Source organism: Taudactylus pleione, unplaced genomic scaffold (assembly GCF_031769625.1).
Source record: "Taudactylus pleione unplaced genomic scaffold, aTauple2 ptg001272l, whole genome shotgun sequence".
NCBI lineage: Eukaryota > Metazoa > Chordata > Amphibia > Anura > Myobatrachidae > Taudactylus > Taudactylus pleione.
In genome coordinates this window covers 174,973-195,628 of record NW_028285672.1, presented here as the reverse complement: position 1 = coordinate 195,628, position 20,656 = coordinate 174,973, and the positions used below count along the sequence as shown (strand labels likewise).

Below are 20,656 nucleotides of genomic sequence, written 5' to 3'. Positions count from 1 at the left end.
GAAAAGTTGGTCAAAGCAACCAATCAACTCCTACTGTACAGATGTGTCAACATCTTACTTCCTTGCGCGTTAAACAGCCCTTCTAGTTGCGCCATGCAGTTGCATGACTCGGTAGTGCAGAGCGTCTTTCTGTGCATTTTTTTTACCTTAAAATGCATCTTATTCGCAAAATGATGTGAATAGGACACACAAGCAGCTTCTTCTGATTAAAATGATATGCAGCATGTCTATATTCTGTCTTCAACTGCGGGGGTATCTGCAGGGCCGGTGCAAGGTTTCCGAGCGCCCTAGGCAACATTTCACCAACCGCCCCTGCTCCCCCCAAAATATAAATTGCCACGCATCAGTCTTCCCCGTTAAATAACATGCCACACAGCAGTGTCCCAAATTCATAATATACTATAAAAAATATTACACACAGCAAAGCGCCAAAATCATAATGTACCTTATAACACTGCCACAAATACATAATATGCCACACAGCTGTGCCACAAATTCATTATATGCCACTCAGCCATGAATTAAGCCATTCATATTTAGGTTGCCTAAGGTTGCCTAATGGTAGCACCGGCCCTGGGTATCTGCATTCAAAATGCTGCATTACAGTGTCACACTGACACTGTAACTTAGCATTTTGCATGCAGATATAGCCGCAGAAGCACACAGAATATAGGCATGCTGCATATCATTTTACTCAGCAGAAGCTATTCGCATCACTTTGCAAATAAGACACATTTGAAGGCAAAAGTTGCACAAACAGATGTTCAGCACTATTAGTTGCACGGCACTCACGCATTATGTTTAGCGCGACTTGTAGCGCACAAAGGTAAGATGTATGTGGACACACCTGTAGCTAGCATTTATCAAGTACATTCTATAAAATGATGGGTTGGAGCTGATTGGTTGCTATCGGCAATTTTTTCTACTTGCCCACTTCTCCACTCTGTAAAAGGTTTGATACACTTCCCCCTAGGACTTGGGACTGCCTGTCCTAGTTATACATGGAGCCAGTATGTGAGGTACACAGACTCGGGTGACATATTTCCTTCAAGACCAGATCATTACCCATGATGGAGCAGTCAAGACGAATTAATTACGATGCCTGCTAAGTGTTAAACACATCTTGCTACTGTGCTCTGTACATTAGTACTTATGACTTTATAATATTATATGCCACATAATATTGGGTTTATTGTGATGGGAGTCGTGAAAGCAAAAATTGGTGCAGAGAACAGATTCATTTTAAATCAATCAATTTGCATATAAGGACAACCAAAACCTTGGACTCTTTGATGACGAGTCAGGAAGTCATTATATCAAAGAGACAGTAGAATCATCAGTATTTTATTTATATAATGACGCAACAATTATCTAAATATACCATGAAGGGAAGTCAAGGCGTTCACCAAAACAAAACAGATTCTTACCCTGTTCGCTGCGTGTCTCCAGTCGGACATCCTGATTGCTGGGGGGAGCATCCTTCAGAAGCTTAATTATGCTTCTAACTATCTCTGGCTGGTTGCCAGGAAAAACACCAACATGTTCTCCTGGCAGATACTGAACTTCCTGGTAATTCTCGCTGGAAAGTTTCACTAAAAGGGTGGCACGGCTGAAAACAAGAAGTAGGAACTCTTAATAGGACTAAATACGTATACAGGATTTCCTTCTTCTCTACAGAATCAACAAAGTTTTTATTGTGGGGCTTAGCTGTGTCACTAAATATATTATCGTTATCTAGTAATTAGCAGTTGAATATTTTGTAATATAATAAAGTGGTAAATTGATGTTTGCCAATTCAATTATATATTTAATATATTCAAATAGGATAAATTAATTGAATATAGACGGTCTAAGATGGTGCCAGGTCATAAATCTGCCCATTAACTTATTTTGAGCACAGTTGTAACATGTAATAGACTGGTAATCACCAGTTTGCCAAACTGTTCATGAATGAGTACAACTTCCTCTGTTGATCAAAGCTGGAACTTGATCCTGGTACTCTGCAGTGGGGTTACAGGTCTGACTAAGCAATATTGGTCACGTCAAACTATGGTTCCCATTTAACAATGATACATAACCACTTTAGCTCTTGCCAAAGGGGTTATGTCATCCTTTCAATATTCAACAAACAGCAGTAAATACCACTGTTTGTCACTGCATTGTCGCTCCATCTTTAGATGACGAGATCGATACAGTCCCCATTGCCAGCAATAGGGACCTGGCAGCAGCCTTTCTGGCTTCAGCAAAGCCTTCCAGGCACTACCGGGTAAAACAGTCATGCACATGTACAGACTGACCATCGCGCATGCGCATGACATAGAAGCCTATTGCTGGCAGCGATAGGCTAGTTTCACACTTGCCGATTTGACCGGGCGGCCAATAGCAGCCCGTTTTATTGCCGGGTGTGAAATATAGTTAATCAGGGAAGCAGGTGGGTCCTTTCACATGACCCTGGCACGGCACGGTTGCCGTGTTACAGCCGGGAATATCCACTGGAAGGACAGCTGCCATGCCGTGCCCGTTACATCTGTGCACGCCAGTGGTGTATAGGAAACAATGTTTCCTTACATATACACTGGCCGGCTTGTGCAGCTCCTGCCGCTGCGCATGCCCAGTCGATAAGTGAAAAAAAATAACATTAAAAGCGTCTCAAAGCCGCAGCTTGGGAAAGGCACTGAGTGCCTGAAAAACACCATCTGGCTTCTGCCTGTTTCTTGGCCAGGCGGCCAAAACCGGCAGGTGTGAAACTGGCCATAGGCTGCTCGCATGTGACCGGAGGGCACAGCCAAGAACTGGGATGTCGCTGGACATCGCCGGCGAGGTAAGTGATGATGAATACCAGTGTTATATTCCTTCGTATCACTGTGATACTAAACAAAATATGCGGCTGGTTCGTTGATAAATGGAGCCCTGAGTCTTACATATTAGTATTAACATGCCAATTAACACTATTAGTATTAACATGCCAATTAACACTATTAAAATTTACATGGTAATGTTATTGTTTAAATTCAAAGTGAAAAGGAAAATAGACCACTCTTTATAATTGGGTATGAGTTTCAGGGAAAATCGTGGGATTTCAAGAGTGAGATGCCAAATGCAAAATAATGTGTGCACCTGTATTATACATACTAGAATGGTACATATGAAAAATAAAACATTCATTATCAGAGGTCACTGATCTGCATATTTATATATATATATATAGCTGGAGCTTTCATATTTCTTTGTTTGCCAAAATAAAAATGATATATCTATCTAGATACCACAGAATACTGCCACCCAATAATTGATTGTAAACAATAGAACTATACCTTATAATTCTTAAGCTAGCAAGTAAGTTTACAAAATCATTGATTTTAGTTTATTTATTTTTTTTTGCCCCCTTACAAACCGCCAGATTTAGTAAAGTAAAACTTACTCCCAATTTCAAACCTGACACACGATATTGTTAAAAAAAAATAAAAAAAATCCTTCTCCTTTACAATGCCCCCTGTACTGTTTTAAAATAAAATTAATGCCTCTAGTATTTAAAAAATAGTAATATTGACTCCACATACTGTATGTTTATTAAATACAATGGGGCTAATTTTGACTTGGGAGCGAAGCTATAAAAACAACTTTACACCTGGAACATACCATGTTGCAATGCAAGCAGGTACAAATACACTTATGTTTCTTTGCTTGCAGGGTAAATGCTGGCTGCTTTTGCATGTAGCCCATAAATTCTGGATAGCTTCATTTTTATACTACACTTTAGATTTGCGTTAGGACACGTTCCTCTCACATCTATAGTACTGTAACTAACTTTGCACATTTTAAATATGCCCTACCTGCAGTGCAGGGAACTTACCCAGATTGAGAGTTCTGCAAATTCTGCTTTGATTTTAGTCTCATTTTCAGGATGCTCCTTGAATGCAGTTTTGAGAGCGCTACAAAAAGAAATTGAAGAAAATATTACAAAACTATAGTATGGAAACAGTAGTTATATGGATGTACAGAATGTGCATAGAATACTGCTATCAGACACAGTGCGCTGATTACACTAACCATACCCCATACCATTGAAGTACAATGGATTTGGTGGGGTTATGTGATGGGATCCAATGCTTCAAGGGTCATTAGATTGCACCATTTGCTAAAAGACACATGCTTTAGCTGTACACTACATTACACCTGTACACTACATTACACCTCATACTAGTACTGACCGGTGTGCCATAGAATAAAGATGATATTTCTTATTTATGGAACAGAATATTTTTCCCATTTTTTCTGACACAAACATTTCTAGTTCCTGGACAAAAGATACATTTCATGTCACTAACGACACTCACATCTCACTTTGGTCAAGGTACAATACAAATTAGTGGAATGCAGATGGATTATATGGAGCTGATTCAATTATATGCTGTTGGAATGGTGTGAGAACGTCATAATGGTGGCACATCGTGACCTTAACATTCCTCAATTTACTTTACAACCCCTTAGAGGTACAACATTCTTCACTGAGGTTGAGTGACATTATGTCATGGGGACCCCATGTTCCAGGTTCCCCTATTATAGTGACCCCAGCTCAGCCTATCACAGATAAGGCTGGTATCGGTTTTTAGGGGTATGACTGCTGTTTGTCCCTTTAACTTTGGCGCTACCAGACTAGGCTATGAGTGGGATTGGGATTGGGCACACCATTTTACTTATTTATTTGCTGAATAAGTTGTAGATATTTACAACAAAACGTGTCAGTGGTATTACTATTACAGAAAATCTGATTTAGCTACAGTATTGCTAACATTTTACCCCTTGTGGATTGAGACTTTACATACATATAATATAAGGCATGATGAGTGCGTTACTTGGTGACAGCAGATTGGACACAGAGGCACATGGTGATTCCTCTGACTGGTAACAAATTCCGTCATTACAGACTGTCCGAGTGATAGTGAGACACTGAATGAACATTGCTGATATAATTTCTTTGCTCCACTATTTCTGTCACATTTATTGAAATTTATTTGAAAACATTTATAATTTATTTGAAAACATTGTACATTTTATCCTAAATTATCACATATAATATTTTAACTGCAGCAATCTGTTTCTTGTCCACATGAGCTGTATATGAATTTGTGGAGTTATTTATTATTGCATGATTACCTGATAATTGCACATCTGCAGATTGATTTGATTACTCTTGAATAAAATTGTGTATTTTTTATAAGGCTTGTTTGCTGTGGTTAATGATTTACAAGTTGCATTTCTTATATATCCTTTATCCATGTATTATACCTTTGCAGCTAAGCACTGTATGGTGTTATACTATTTGTTGCGCATATGCGTTTTTCCTGTGTTCTGTGCGCAGTGCAGATTTAGATATAGTATACTGCTCAGTCTGTGGTAACTCCCACTCTGCGCCAGCCCCTTTGTGTGTAATCACAGGACACATTTAATGTTCCATCTGATATATAAATTCTGTTGACTTAAGGACTCAAACAGATAATAGGTTTTTATTGTTGCATTCCACACAATGTTCGGAAACTGCTTTTATTGTTTTTGTCTACATTGTTGAGGACGTCAGAATCGTAATGACTAACAGGTACTTATTTCTCTTTTATAAATTAACTATTTATTACATTTTTTTATATACTAGTTATATTACAGCCAATTAGGCATTTATTTATATGCTGCATTCGCTATTCATTATTCACTTAAATAACAAATTCAGCCTTTCTTATGGCAGGGGGTAAAGTGTTTCCCCTCCTCGCCTTTTAATGTGCATATCATTTTGCAGCCTGTTTCCTTAGTACACAGGACCACACCTTATCCTGATTCTGATCTCCGCTGTTAGACAGATGTTGGGCAACAATGAACCAAGTGTGATGCGTGAAGATTGGGCTAATCGGGAACTGTATGGTTGCTGGAAACATGTGAGCTTGACTTCCTAACATTATGATAGAACAGTCAGCCAGCAGGTGCAATGCCCTGGGAAACATGATCTGTAAAGAACATGCTCCTCGATATGTTCCATTCTCCATTCCCTCACTTTTATGAAAAGTAAATTGTGCTGCTCACTGATTACAGAACATGGTTGGGTGCACTTTGGATAAACTCCTTTGCCTATCACTTACTGCCGGCTGAACTGAATCTTCTGTTTCACTGTGTTCATAACAGATTGCCTTGATGTCGGGGCTGCTGAAATATCATTAGGTTTGTAATAAACATGCCGACTTAGAGTTATCCAAGTGAGAATGAATTTCCTTGTATGTCTGAGTATGAAATTAAATTAAAGACCACCCAAGATGTTTAAATAAATGTGCAGCATCAAGTGTAACATATCTGGAGACCCTTTCTACAAGATCTGTGCTGGGAGCTGCCTTAATCATCATATCCAGGTTATTATTCTGCATGCAATAGTCAGCATATTGTACAGCTACAATGCCAAATATGTTATGAAGCACCAGATACCAACATACAGTATTATCACCAATTATCCACAAAGGGATGCGGTCAATATCCTGACCGCTAGGATCCCGAAGGTAGGTAGTGGGGTTAGGTGGGGTTAGCGTTATGGTTAGGAGTAAGGATTAGCCACTAGGGCGGTTAGGCACTAATGTAGTGGGGGAGGGTTAGTTTAGGGTGCAGGTAGGGGGAAGTTAGGTTTAGGCACTATGGGGAAGGTTAGTTTCAGGCATCGGGGAGGAAGGGTTAGGGTAGGGGGAGGGTTAGGATACCTGCCGACAGGTGTCGGTATCCTAACAATGTAGGGATGCCGGTGTCGGGATTCTGAGTACCGGGATCCTGAGCGCTGGCATCTCGTACCCATCCAAAAAGAAAAGGAAAGATGGTGCACTGTAATTCAAATGTTGTCCAGTATGGGAACCAGCTGCTGACACCAGAGGGGTCTTGCACAAACCCTCACATACAAACAAATAATGTAAAAGAGGTGTCTGCGCTAGTTCCAATACAAAATAACTCAAGACTGTTTAATTATAAAAATGTATTAAACATATATTGGTTAAACATGTAGAAGAGAACTGCAGTTCAAACTAAAAACATATACATACATTAATACACAGTATAAATGTGCCTCCAATCAATATGACCTGTTGCAAAATTAACTAACACAATGTTGCTATTATTGAACTACACAAAGTGTCTATGCGACGCTTCAATAGAATATTTGAAACCAGTGTAAAATTCAATCCCCTCTATATACCTTATATGGAATAGATCACATATACATAAGGAAAAGAGGCTTAGATGTGGAACAATATATTTGATGTATAGTCACCATACGAGTGTGGAAGGAACCACCTGTCCAATGCAAAAGCTCATGTATATATTGTATGACCACAATGCGTTAACTCCGTATCATTCGAAAATCAGGAATCAACCTATTGCACAATCCTGCGTCACATTCTGGATCACAGAGCTCCAGCTTATGTGTTAAGTTGCCCACAATAGATCCACGTTCTGGCGTCTCCTTATGGTGGCACCGCTCCAGCGACACCCAACCAGGGATATAAAATGTGACAGTGTCCTTGGATTAGCTTCACTCCAGCAACTCGCAGCCAGGTAATAAAGGTGAATATAGCAATGTCCAGTCTACCATGTATAGTGGCTGTTTTCCTTTTGAAAAAACCCATGAGAGAGGGGAGAAACTATTCAGGGCTTTACAGTGGACTGCTCTCATACTTTCTGCATACCTGCATACCTCCTAATAACGGGACATTACTTCTGTGGCTATTAGTGGCATCCCAGAATTTGGAGAACTGCCTATCACCATCAGGGGCAGAGCCTTCTTTTTATCAGTGGAGAAGCGACACATCACATGGAGTCACAGCATACAGGTATCCATTTTCTCCACCTATAACCAATCATACTGCATTCAGCAACTACACATGGTAGACTGGACATTGTTATATTCCCCTTTATTACCTGGTTGCGAGTCGCTGGAGCGATGCTAATCCAAGGACACCGTCACATTTTATTTCCCTGGCCTGGTTGGGTGTCGCTGGAGCGGTGCCACTATAAGGAGATGCCAGAACGTGGATCTATTGTGAGCAACTTAACACATACACTGGAGCTCTATGATCCAGAATGTGATGCAGGATTGTGCAATAGGTTGATTCCTGATTTTCTTATGATACGGAGTTAACGCATTGTGGTCATACAATATATACATGAGCTTTTGCATTGGACAGGTGGTTCATTCCACAAATAATCTCGTATGGTGACTATACATCAATATATATCGTTTCACATCTAAAGCCTTTTTTTCCTTATGTATATGTGATCTATTCCATATAAGGTATATAGAGGATATTGAATTTTACACTGGTCTCAAATATTCTATTGAAGCGTCGCATAGACACTTTGTGTAGTTCAATAATAGCAACATTGTGCTAGTAATTTTTGCAACAGGTCACATTGATTGGAGGCACATTTATACTGTGTATTAATGTAAGTATATGTTTTTAGTTTGAACTGCAGTTCTCTTATACATGTTTAACCAATATATGTTTAATACATTTTTATAAATATACAGTCTTGGGTTATTTTGTATTGGAACTACCACAGACACCTCTTTTACGTCCCATACCCATCCACCTGCAAACCTTACAATTTGTAACTTGTTGTAAATTTCATGTGAATATTGTGCTTATTCCATAAAAGTGTGTGTGCTTGTTAATGGATCAAGCTAATAAATATAATGTAAACCTTCATGGGTTGGATGCAGACTGAGTACTTCTCCAGTTTGCATAATGTATGGTAGAAGAAATCACTCTGTGCATGCAGAGAGGGGCGTCTATGCAGATTTGCATGTCTCTGACACTTACCCCTGCCTGCACCAGGAGAGGGGGTAGGTAACGGACATTCTTCTTCATCTTCACCACTCAAGCTTTTATTATGTTTTTGTGTTTTAGTAAATGTTTTTCTTGTTTTAATGCACAAGATGGAGAGATGTTTCTGCTGCATGAGAGGTTTTTGAATTTTTATTGATGCCTAATAATAAATATTTTGCAAGCAAAACATGTGCTTAAAAACATGGATGTATATGGACACCTCCTCTCCCCCTCTTTTTTTATTTTCTCCTCCCCTAACTTTCTCCACCACAGCCCCACCCCCCAACTCACTGACAGAACATACACAAATAGTTATGTTTATATCTTACAGGCCAACATTTACGATCACCGACACTTACAGGTCGGGAGCTTCTTGTCATTAGAGATTGCTCCCATAATGTTGAGAATTGGGAATCGCATCATATTGGCCCTGCCCCATTCTAATTGACCAGCAGTTTGCCTCATTATGCTCCCCGTCCAGCCCATTCTGATAGGAAGTGGGAGTGGTGCAGGAGGATCACCTACTTTTCCAGTAGACCTTGTGGGATTCCCTGAAAATACGGAAATCTCCTAGACGTTCCAGGAGAGTAGGTACTGTAAGTATAGTTTATATGTTTGACTTCCAGTTACATTTTACTTCTTGTTGTTACTGGATGTTTAATTGCATTTGCTTGTAAAACTGTAACCCAATGTTATGAAACTTTCTGTGCATTTAAAAAAAATTTTTTTTTTTAAATAAAAAAAAAACCGAAAACATGGATGTACAGTAATGGTATGTGATGTACGCCTGTGGTAAACCTAGCGCATACAGTACTGATCCCGACCTAGTAACATCTTCTGATGTGGATGCCTCATCTTATGGGCGTATACACGCTATTTTTACAGTTGCAATTTTTTTAGTATAAATTACAATCAGCTTCTGATCGATTTGTCAGTCTCAGTATATCCAAATACCTTTGATGTGTTCTAATGGTTGAGATTCATTCACAAGACGATAATTTTCTGGATTCCAGCCTTCTGTTGAGGTATATGATTTCGGCAATAGAATCTTGTGTTTGTCTCGAATCTTGAACACTTCACAGGCAGTCTAAAAAAGATACGAACATGCTATCAATTGTTAATAATGGTTACTATTTTATAAAGCTAACAACATAGGAAAGGCTGTAGTAGCTGGTGTCACATATAGAGCCCTATTCAGAGGTGAAAAGAAATACGGATCAGAGGTCGAGAAGAACAGCTTAAAATCATTGGAAGTGGACCTGTCAAGGTTAACTAATGGTTTAACAATTAAAATACTACTTACAATTAATACCAGGCACAATTGTTTATCTCTGTTGTCTTAGACCAGCATTTTTCAACCACAGTGCCGTGGCACACTACTGTGCCGCAAGCGGTTGTCAAGTGTGCCGCGAGGTCAGAGCTGGCTTTACTTGTACTGCTGGCCCGGGCAGTGCTGGGCTCTTCTGGGAGGCTCAGGCACGGGCCGGGCCGTGACCTAGGGAGACCCGGCGATGTTAGTCACGTACATCACGTTGCACGCCCCCTGCACACTGCTCCCAGCTCTGCACTGTGTACTCAGTCACTGAGTGTGAGTGAGCAACCCCAGCCAATGAGGGACAGCACAGGGATGACAATGAGCCATTTCAGCTGGTTATTTTATTTTTTCTGTGAGGGCCAATGTGATTTTTTTGTTTTTGTTTTTTTTATCTGTGGGGAGCAATATGATTGTTTGGCTGGCACCACAGGAAAAATAAAAACAATCATATTACTCCCCACAGATAAAAAAAAAAATCACATTGGCCCACACAGAAAAAAAGAATCCCATGGCTGGCACACACAGAAAAAAACAATGTGATTTTTTTTTCTGTGGGGGCCGATGTGTGTGTTTGTTTTCTTTCTGTGCGGACCATTTTGTTTTATATTTTTTTCTGTGGGGTCTAATGTATTTGTTTTTGATCTGTGGGGGCCATCGTGTTTTATTTTTTTCTATGGGGGGCAATGTGTGTGTTTGTTTTTCTGTGGAGGCCACTGTCTGTTCTTTTTCCTGTGGGGAGACAATTTGTGAGTGTTTTATCACGTGGAGGACAATGTGGGGTCTATTTACTAAGCTGTGTTATGGGATAAAGTGAACGGTGATAGGGTACCAGCCAATCAGCTCCTAACTGCCATTTTTCAAACACAGCCTGTGTGGCAGTTAGGAGCTGATTGACTGGTACCTTATCACCATTCACTTTATCTCCTAACACAGCTTAGTAAATAGACTGTGTGTGTATTTTTCCCGTGAGGGACTGATGGTGTGCCTTAGCAATTTTAAAATTTTGTTCGGTGTGCTGTGAGTTGAAAAAGGTTGAAAAATCACAGTCCTAGACAAACATATCCTGGTCTCTGGGCACTGTAATATCGGGATCAGAGCAGACCTGCCGCGCAAACAATGACAATGAAAATAAATAACTTTGCATGATGTTTTAAAAGTATGGCTGAAAAGCTAATAATATATATTGTATACATAAAATATACAGCATTTGTTATAATACTGTATATGTATAGCATGTTTTAGTCAGTAAATTTAATTTACTGAAGGTGAACCACACTTTGGTGATCCACATTATATTTTACTGTATTTCTGTACAATTCTCGGGGCCACATAATGTATGAAACATTTATATTGGAGATATACTGTACCTTAAATGTGTGAACAGCCCATGCCAAAAAGGCCTCTTCTTGTCCGCTGAGTTCATCTCCTTCACCAGTAGGACTGATCTGAGAGGCACCAAGCTGTGCCAACTTCTGATCCAAGGTATGAGCAAATGCACAAAACTGTGGGTACATGCTGGAGCCAAGGCCGAACACTGCATACCTGTAGTAATAATTAGGATGTGTGAGACATATTTGATAGACACGCATCTTGCATCAAAATAATAACACAAGACATATTTTTTTTTAATAAAATTAATAATATATAAAAATAATTAAAGCATATTCTGTGAATGAACTCATGAACTGTATTTTACCATCCTATGTGAAGTTATCATATACTGTTTTCTGTTATACTATATAATGCTTTGCAATATCCCATTAAGTTTCCTACTATTATATTCTACAGAATATAAGAGAGAGAAGGTTTTGAAGTCTTTGTGCTGGGTTCCTAGGAAATGCATTTACTCTATCCCTTTACATACTGTTGCAGCTTTGGCTACCACTGATTCTCCACTGTTGTAAAAACCACAGGTTTCTTGCACATTTTTTCAGAAATGCTGGCACCAGCGACTATCGCGCTCAGACGGAGTAACAATTGACTTGCTTTGTCGGGCGCCTTAAAAAAATAGCCGCCGGCTGAACAACTGAATCGCCCCTATGGAGCAAGACAACAGCATTTGCGGAGGAGTAGAGGGTTGTACAGGCAGACAGGAGAAGATGGGGAGATCGAATGTGTTCCTAGTTTGGACTTTGTACTTAGGTGTAAATAATGTTATAGAGCAGTGCAAAAACAAGATTTTATTTTGTGGAACTTGGTTACTGTAATGCAATAAATTGGAGGCGGAAGCAGCATTGAACTGACATACTGGGATCCAGGGGATAGCTTGTGTGGGCACTACTGTCTGAAGACCTCTACCATACCGTAAAGGGATAGAGCTCAGACTGTGTTCCATCACAATGTTTGGTGGTGCACTTTTCCCTGGTCCTTTTAGTGCCAGAAACCTAATTAAATATAGTGACATTGCAAGTTTACAGAGAGAGACAGAGCAGCAAGAGGGGGGCGGAGCAGCAGATAGAGAGGGGGTGGGGCCTGACTGAGCAGGTGCAGATCCGGGATGCAGACTGAGATGATCCAGCATATTCCGGGTCCCTTTACTAGTGCCTTATGTTTGTGTGAATATTACAGTGCCAGTGCTCACTCCTGCCCAAGGCACTAAAGTGAATATATACTTATACTACACGATAGCGTAGGGATAGCGAAGGGCATATAGATCAGGTTGTCATTTGTACCTTAATGTTTCTTCCACTTTTTTCAGATTAAAGATTGATTTCTTGAATTTCTATAGAATAAACAAAAAGGGTAAGTATAAAAAGTATGTATAAAACATGCATTAAGTACTGTAACAACATTACTACATAAACATCAATTTCCTATAATGAGCTATTTTAAAAATATTAAGTCCGCCTAATGGGCTTTTTTTCTTGTAAATTGACATATTACACCCAACACACAATTCAGAAAATGTGTATATGGCAGATAAGAAGGGTGTAGCGTACTTTGTTTCAGGATGAACTAGATCATCTATTTTGTAGATTCTGAGATGTACTTTGAATTTGTGATTTTCTTTTTGCAACTGTGTAACCGCAATGTATGCCTAATTGGGTGCAATGCGGAGCTGAATGCAAGTTGGCTGTAATAGCTCTGGCATTGCATGAATGGAAATAAATGTGTATTATTGTCCATATGCAGAGTTGTAGACATATTACTGCTCCATCCCCCTATCCGAATCTTATGCTTAAATAGAAATCTGTCATCATCATCTGAAAACAGGCGCCCATACGTTTCTGCGCACCTCTGCACAACTAGTTTCATCAACACGTCTTTTACAAGCTCAGCCTATGTGAGAATGCCCTATTGCAGCCTTATGGCTCCGTATTAGTTCAAGTAGAGATACGCTTGAGCGGAGTATGTCTCTGCATCATCTGTATTTGCATATGCCTGGCTACTGACCATGTGCGGAGCAAAAACATTACTGTGCGTGTTTTTGTATTGTGCATAGACTGAGAGGGCACCAGTATAGACGATGTAGCCACATCTCCACTTATGCCTGAAGTAACGTTACTGGGGGCTATGCAAAGTCAGACTGATGAGTATATACACCTGTTTCCAGGTGTATCATTTGCAGTCTAGTGCGATTTAGCAATGATGACAAATAGGAACCAAGTATACAGAGAGGGGACAGGCGGGTCACAATGATGCATAAAACTCTGCATACAGTTGCACTTGTGTACTTATGTCTGTCCACAGAATGCAGCAGCATCTACAGACGATTTGAGTTCAAATCAGCATCAAGCCCAAAGAGGGAGAATTCATTCATAAAACTGCAACATTTTCACTGAATCAAAATCCCAATTTCCTCATGTATGTGTGGCCAGAACACCTCATCGCTGGCACACCTCTTGATCAGCATTTTTCTCAGGTGATCAGGAAGCTTTACAATCAGTTTTTGCCTTTTGCATGATTATGGGATCTATTTACTAAGCAGTGTTAGGAGACAGAGTGAAAAGTGATAAGAAAGAGATAAGGTGCCAGCCATTCAGCTCCCACCTGCCATCTCACAGGCTGTGTTTGAAAAATGTTGGGAGCTGATTGGCTGGCACCTTATCACTTTTCACTCTGTCTCCTAACACTGCTTAGTAAATAGACCCCTATATTTGATAACTGAATATCTCACATCCCACCACTATAGCCAACATTTGTTTCTTAATCTGTGCATAAATAAACTGATTCAGGACATTTCCTGGACCTTCCCCAAGAGGAAGCGAGTAACTGTAAATACTATTCCAAACTGGCGAGTTTCTTCATGTACAGAATGTGCTACTTAGCATTAAGATACCTACCTCTCCATTACCAGGGCAGTCTCCACTTCCAAATGTGCTTGTCACCACCAGAAGAAGAGTCTCTTTAGCCAAACTACTGATATTATAGTCCTCCATACAGATGACCTAAAATCAAACTTGTTAGTTCCAAGAACTAGTCAGGATTATCGCACACAACTTTAACTTCTGTACATTATTTCTATTGTATAACAAAGTAGGTGCAAGGAGACAATACATGCATACTCCTCAATGGTCCTTGTAGTATTGAAACAGGTTTAAATAGAAGGAAGAGTTATTTGCCAACTTTAACAGCCAAAGGATTCATATAACTCTACAAGTGATGAGCGGCAATTAGGAAGAAGACTAAGGGGTCTATTTACTAAGCAGTGTTAGGAGACAGAGTGAAAAGTGATAAGGTGCCAGCCAATCAGCTCCCAACTGTCATTTTTCAAACACAGCCTGTGAGATGGCAGTTAGGAGCTGATTGGCTGGCACCTTATCACTTTTCACACTGTCTCCTAACAATGCTTACTAAATAGACCTTTAAAATATTTCAGATTACTGTATATAGATAATAAAAAAATCCAAAAATAATACTTTTACATTTATCTATTAAATTCACTTTGCCATATATGGGTGTTCTCTGTATGATTAGTATTACTTTTTAAATTTTTACTAATTATTTTTGGACTTATGTGGATGTGATTTCCGTTAGCTAAAGCATTATAAATATAAATAATATTTAAAGTAAACTGCCTAGGCCTTAATAAAGGGATGGGACGCCGCTCTCGGGATCCCGACGGTCAAAATCCAGATGCCGACATCCCGACATGGTTAGGATACCGACACCTATCAGTATGTATCCTAACCCTCTCCCTATCCTAACCCTCCCTCCCCGATGCCTGAACCTTACCTCCCCCCTAATGCCTAAACCTTACCTCCCCCTCAGCGCACCGTAAACCTAACCCTCCCCCCCTAGTGCCTAACCCTACCCACTAACGCTTACCCGCTCCCCATCCCCGCTACTTACCTTTGGGATGCAGGCGCTGGGATTCTGCCAGGTGTCGGGATTCCGGCGCCAGTATTCTAAGCTCCGGCATCCCCTGTGCTGTGATACTGAATGTATCCCCTTAGTAAAACCTTATTGATGCATTTAAACTAAGCATCAATTTACTGTATATCTTGTAGTTTTTCTAAATTACACAACATTACAGTCACAGAGGGTTTTATAGTAAATTAATGCAGCAACTGCTAAATCTGTCTCCTCCAGTGCATTTGGATGTCATGCTGCTGACATCATGGATGGAAAGGAAGGATCCAATACATACAACATTTTATCAAATAAAAATAACTATTAAAAATCCAGAAAAAATGGATATATATACTGAAGTAGTTTGTACTTAAGTAAGACCGTTCAACTAGCACGCAGTGTAGGCAGCCATTTTGTGCCATGATAATGCAGTCTATCTATTCACTAAGAGTCTGGTGGCATAACTAATACAGGAGTCACTTTGAAACAGTGATATGATGGGTTTCTAGTGAATTACTGTTATGCATTCTCACAAAATGGCTGTCTGCGCTGTATGCAGATGACTGGTGAGGTAACTTTAAATGCTGCCTTACCTCAGTGTTGAAAGCATAACTAAATACTGTTTGCAGTTTTTTGGCAAATGTCTCAGATTTTCCCGTTTCTGTTGCATAGAGAATAGTTGCCTTTGTCCTGGCAGCCATAGATTTTCTTAGAAGCATTGAAGCAAATAGGACTGCCCTGAAATAATAAGTATGAGTATGGATGTTAGCACATCAACACCTGGTAAAGTGTATCAGATCAGTGCACCAACTAATTCTGTACAGTGACTGAAAGTTTATTTCCTATGGGTTCAGCAAAATATTCTTCCACAATACATGTCTGTCAGCCAAGTGCAGTTTGAGATTTATCTAAGATCGTCAGCCTGCTTATTCTATTATAGCAATGTTTAAAACTCCCGAAATAACTCCATTGACTTGTCAGATAGAATGAATGTGACTACAGTCAGTTAGTGCTATTACAAGCCGAAAAACCTTAGTTCCCATTCAGATATCTGTTTTGAAAATCTTATTTTCTTACTTTGCAATAACACCAAGCTTGAATTTTTTCTTCTTTGATTTGCGACTCTCATCTTGCCACACGTGAGTTTTCCAGGCATCAATCTAAAATCATATTTTAGAAAATTGTTTTAATAAGTTATTAATGGAATTGGCCAAGTGCACAAATGATCACAATTTGCATGCTAATCAGGGGGCTAGATTTAAGTGGCATCTGCTTTGCGTTACTGAAATTTAAAATAGCAATAATATTGAGGGGTCTATTTACTAAGCAGTGTTAGGAGACAGAGTGAAAAGTGATAAGGTGCCAGCCAATCAGCTCCCAACTGTCATCTCACAGGCTGTGTTTTGAAAAATGACAGTTGGGAGCTGATTGGCTGGCACCTTATCACTTTTCACTCTGTCTACTAACACTGCTTAGTAAATAGACCCCTGAATGTGAAACACACCTGGGGTTTGCTTTTAAGATTATTGCTGTTTTAAATGTTGAAGTCAAAACCAACAATTAATAAATCTAGGCCCAAATCTCAGATTTTATTCACATCCAATCTGACACTAATCCTTTTTTGGTACTTGTTCGTCTCTTCCTATTTTAAATAGACTAAAATTAAGATTCTGGGGGAGATTTATCAAAGCTTGGAGAGAGATAAAGTGGAGAGAGATAAAGTACCAATCATATCCCTCTCAGCACCCCCCATGGCGTGTGCGTCACTCGGAAATCTGTCTATCACAGCTCTTACCAGGAGAGCTGACCTTTGTGATTTCCTTCAAGCATAAGGCATTAGTAAACACCATTATGCTTTCCGTGAGTGGCGGAATGCATCGCATGCAAAATGCAATGCTTCATGCGTGCTGCCCTAGGTGAGATACATTAGCCTGAATTATACTTATACCAGCAAGAATGGAGGAGGAAAAGAGAGCAATACATGGGGATTGTGGAAATAAATTAATTGCACATATAGCTAAAAACTAAACTGTAACTAAATATATGTATATCTTTGTGTATATTTAGAAATTTACCCCACATATTTTTTTTGTAAAGAAGTGCACGGATGCAATGCAATTGGTAAAAGTTAAAGAATCACTTTATCGGCCATAGGAAAATGACGTATCTGTATAAACTTCTTAGCAAATCTAAACCCAAGTCCTTCTTGTCTTACCGTACTTATCTTTCATGGTTCCCTTAGAGTAAGCCTCATCCTTGACCACCAATCCCTGTGGGAATACCTCATTGATTGGTTCTTCTTAGTGTCCCATCTATACTTTTGACCTCCCTTATAAATACCTTGTTCCTCTAATGTCTACCCCTCTCCTATCCTTATACCATACATGATTGCAAGACTCCTGCCATGCAGCTCCCCTTTAATGGAATTATCTGCCCCACACTTCCAGACTCCCCAAAACATTTAAAATCTGTAAATGGTCTTTGATATACTCATTTCTTTACAGATGCCTATTCCTCTTCTCCATAGTGACAGTTGTTACACCATTGTGCCTTACAGCAGTCACAATCACACTTCACTCTCCAGCAGCTTCAATTGTTTTTCCAATATCTTGTGCATCACATTAGATTGAAAGCTCCTTTGGGCCATCTCTAGTATCCATTTCATGTTCCTGTTCTTGCTGGTAATAAGTGTATGAGTCTTTATAGTTAGGAGGCTCTGCATTAGTATGACAATGATTGTGTGGTATCTATTGCCTTTAGTGATCATGTTCTGGACTTCATAATGTCTCAGTGAATGATACAGTTGAAATAGGTTTTGTTTGAAAGCACATGGATAGAAGCCATTGTTATAGCTACTACCACTGCACACACCTGCAGAGTAGACCTTTGATTAAATATTAGAGTTTGACTGGGTGCTCGTCCTACCTGATAGTAGTAAAAGGGGCTCAGAATGTAGTTGAGCATTTCCTGGTGAAACACTGAAGTGACGCTTCCAGATATTGGTGGAACAAGCCAAACCCAATCTGCTGGGCAGCCTCCCCTCACCCTGTATTCATTATCCATATGTTTCATGAAGGACTCGGCTGCAGAATAGTGATCCATTATTGTTACATTTTGTTTCTGAAAGAAAGAAAATGAGCTGTAAAGTGAGATTATTTTAAGATATTTAATATGATGAAATCTGCTATCTTTCTCATAAATGTATCTTGAAAGTGCATTTGTGTAACTCCGCAGCTTTGGATTGAGGACTCTCCTCCTTACAGACCCTTATGTTTGTATAATGGACAGGTGCCTTCATTTAGTATAATGGGCAGGGATCTTAATTTGTTCTCATTTGTGAGTCATTAAACGTAAAGAACATATAATACTGCTGTATATGGGAAGAACTGTACTACTCATACAAAGTAAATAACATCTCACAATTTACAGAGAGGATAAGTAATTTATAAGTTATTAATAATATCTGGACACTTATTTATTAAGAAACTTGTCAAATACTACTAAATTAGTAAATGTGGATTTTTATCATGTACTGTATGCAGTGGTGCAACTTGTCTGTCAGCACCCTGAGAGGTAAGGTGCTCTCCCCAGAGGTGGTCCCTAGAGTTGATTATGCACCCCTCCCCCATTAAAGATAAACTAGTAATGCAGGGGACAGACACAATGTATGTAAACAGCCGCAAACAGCTATAATGCAGTGCCCTGCCTCTCAGACTGGGCACCCTAAGCTCCGGTCCCTGTATTCTGGATGCTTCTTCACCCCTCCCAGCATGCCTCGAATCCCCACCCCACCCCCGACACATTGCGCCCAAAGACATGTTCTTCAAACACATTTTAAACATGATGTGGATGATGCAGAGTTAAATTTTGGTCTATTTATGCAAGATATTGTGCTTCTTTTCACACTACGCATGCTCTGGAACAAAGAACACGCAATTACCGGTTACAGCATTGCCGAATCATATACATCTAAGGCACATCTCCACTAGTGACTGGATGGGTGGTACTGGGCTGTAGTGTGGCGCTTCCACATAGGCTAAGTTGAGTGAGGCCGAGTATCTTCCAAACCAGAAGAACCACAAAAGACATCTGTTGTATTCTCAATATAGCTACATTTTAATTATAATGTCACAATTTGTCCAATCAGTTGGTCCTGACAATATACACAAACCCCATTCACTTAATACATTTTCCTTTAATACCTAAGTTATGGCATTATATAAATAGTACCCTGTAAGCAAACATGTTAGTCTTGCAAAATATAAAATTCAATGTGTAGTAAATTTATAAATAACTTATGTATTGATTTTAATTTGCACATGGCAGCAGGACTTACTTGGAAGCTGTGGAGAACAGCCACGTTCATTTCAAGAATTGCCTGGTCTTTCCACAGCGATGCCAGCTTGTGTGTTTCTAAGCCCATCCTTCTTCCAACTTCCTGGGGATTTACAGATAATGGGAAATGTGTAAGTGTCAGATGATATACAGGTACGGGAGCTCTTATTCAGAAAATCATTATGCAATATCCATACAATTCAGAAATATGGAAAGGAAAAAAAGGAAATAATTAATTCACTTTTTTATTTGATTTTTGATGATTTTATCATGATATGAGCAGCAGGTTCTGTTTTATAGACTTACAACCACTACTACTATGCTAAGCAAAAGAACGAGGATAAAAGGGACAGCGTGTGGGAAGAATATTTATGTGTTTTAGTAGATTTTAGGCATTAGTACTCAAATTAGGAAAAAACTTTCCACAAAACCTAAAGTCACAAACTTTACAAATGAAATATACTATACCTATAATACTGAAGATACACAATCTTACCAGGGCATCATGAGGGGAGAGGCCCCAGATACATTGTTCGAGCCCCCCCCGCCTCCTAATTTGACGGTAACTCATGTGCAGTGTTGCCTTTGGCATAGTCTGTTGCGCATGCACATATTGATGCAGGCACCGGAGACAGCCGCTGCAGTAAGTTACTTATTTAAGTGGGTGCAGGGTGTACGGTACGGGGGTCCCCCTGTACCCGTGTGTACCGCACACTTTACACCCATTATAGATACGCCACTGAATGTGTGTAAGGTGCCTTTAGCACAGTAAAGATGAGACGCTCCACTATAGAAATCAGTCTTTCAGTACTCCCATTTGACTTTAATTTTAATTCACAGCTCTAACTCACTCATGGTATGTTGTATT

At 39.6% G+C, this 20,656-nt stretch overlaps 1 protein-coding gene across 1 annotated transcript in view; it reads right to left on the bottom strand.

The window, feature by feature from the left end:
- Nucleotides 1-20,656, bottom strand: part of NOS2 (nitric oxide synthase 2) — a 50,573-nt gene that overhangs the window by 13,709 nt on the left and 16,208 nt on the right. The window contains exons 10-19 of the mRNA XM_088462838.1: nt 19,790-19,891; nt 18,379-18,573; nt 16,531-16,613; nt 16,047-16,191; nt 14,445-14,549; nt 12,834-12,883; nt 11,529-11,703; nt 9,801-9,933; nt 3,854-3,932; nt 1,428-1,609 (exon numbers count right to left, since the gene is read on the bottom strand). Coding sequence (XP_088318964.1) covers nt 1,428-1,609; nt 3,854-3,932; nt 9,801-9,933; nt 11,529-11,703; nt 12,834-12,883; nt 14,445-14,549; nt 16,047-16,191; nt 16,531-16,613; nt 18,379-18,573; nt 19,790-19,891 — 1,249 coding nt within the window. The remainder of the gene's footprint in view (nt 1-1,427; nt 1,610-3,853; nt 3,933-9,800; nt 9,934-11,528; nt 11,704-12,833; nt 12,884-14,444; nt 14,550-16,046; nt 16,192-16,530; nt 16,614-18,378; nt 18,574-19,789; nt 19,892-20,656) is intronic.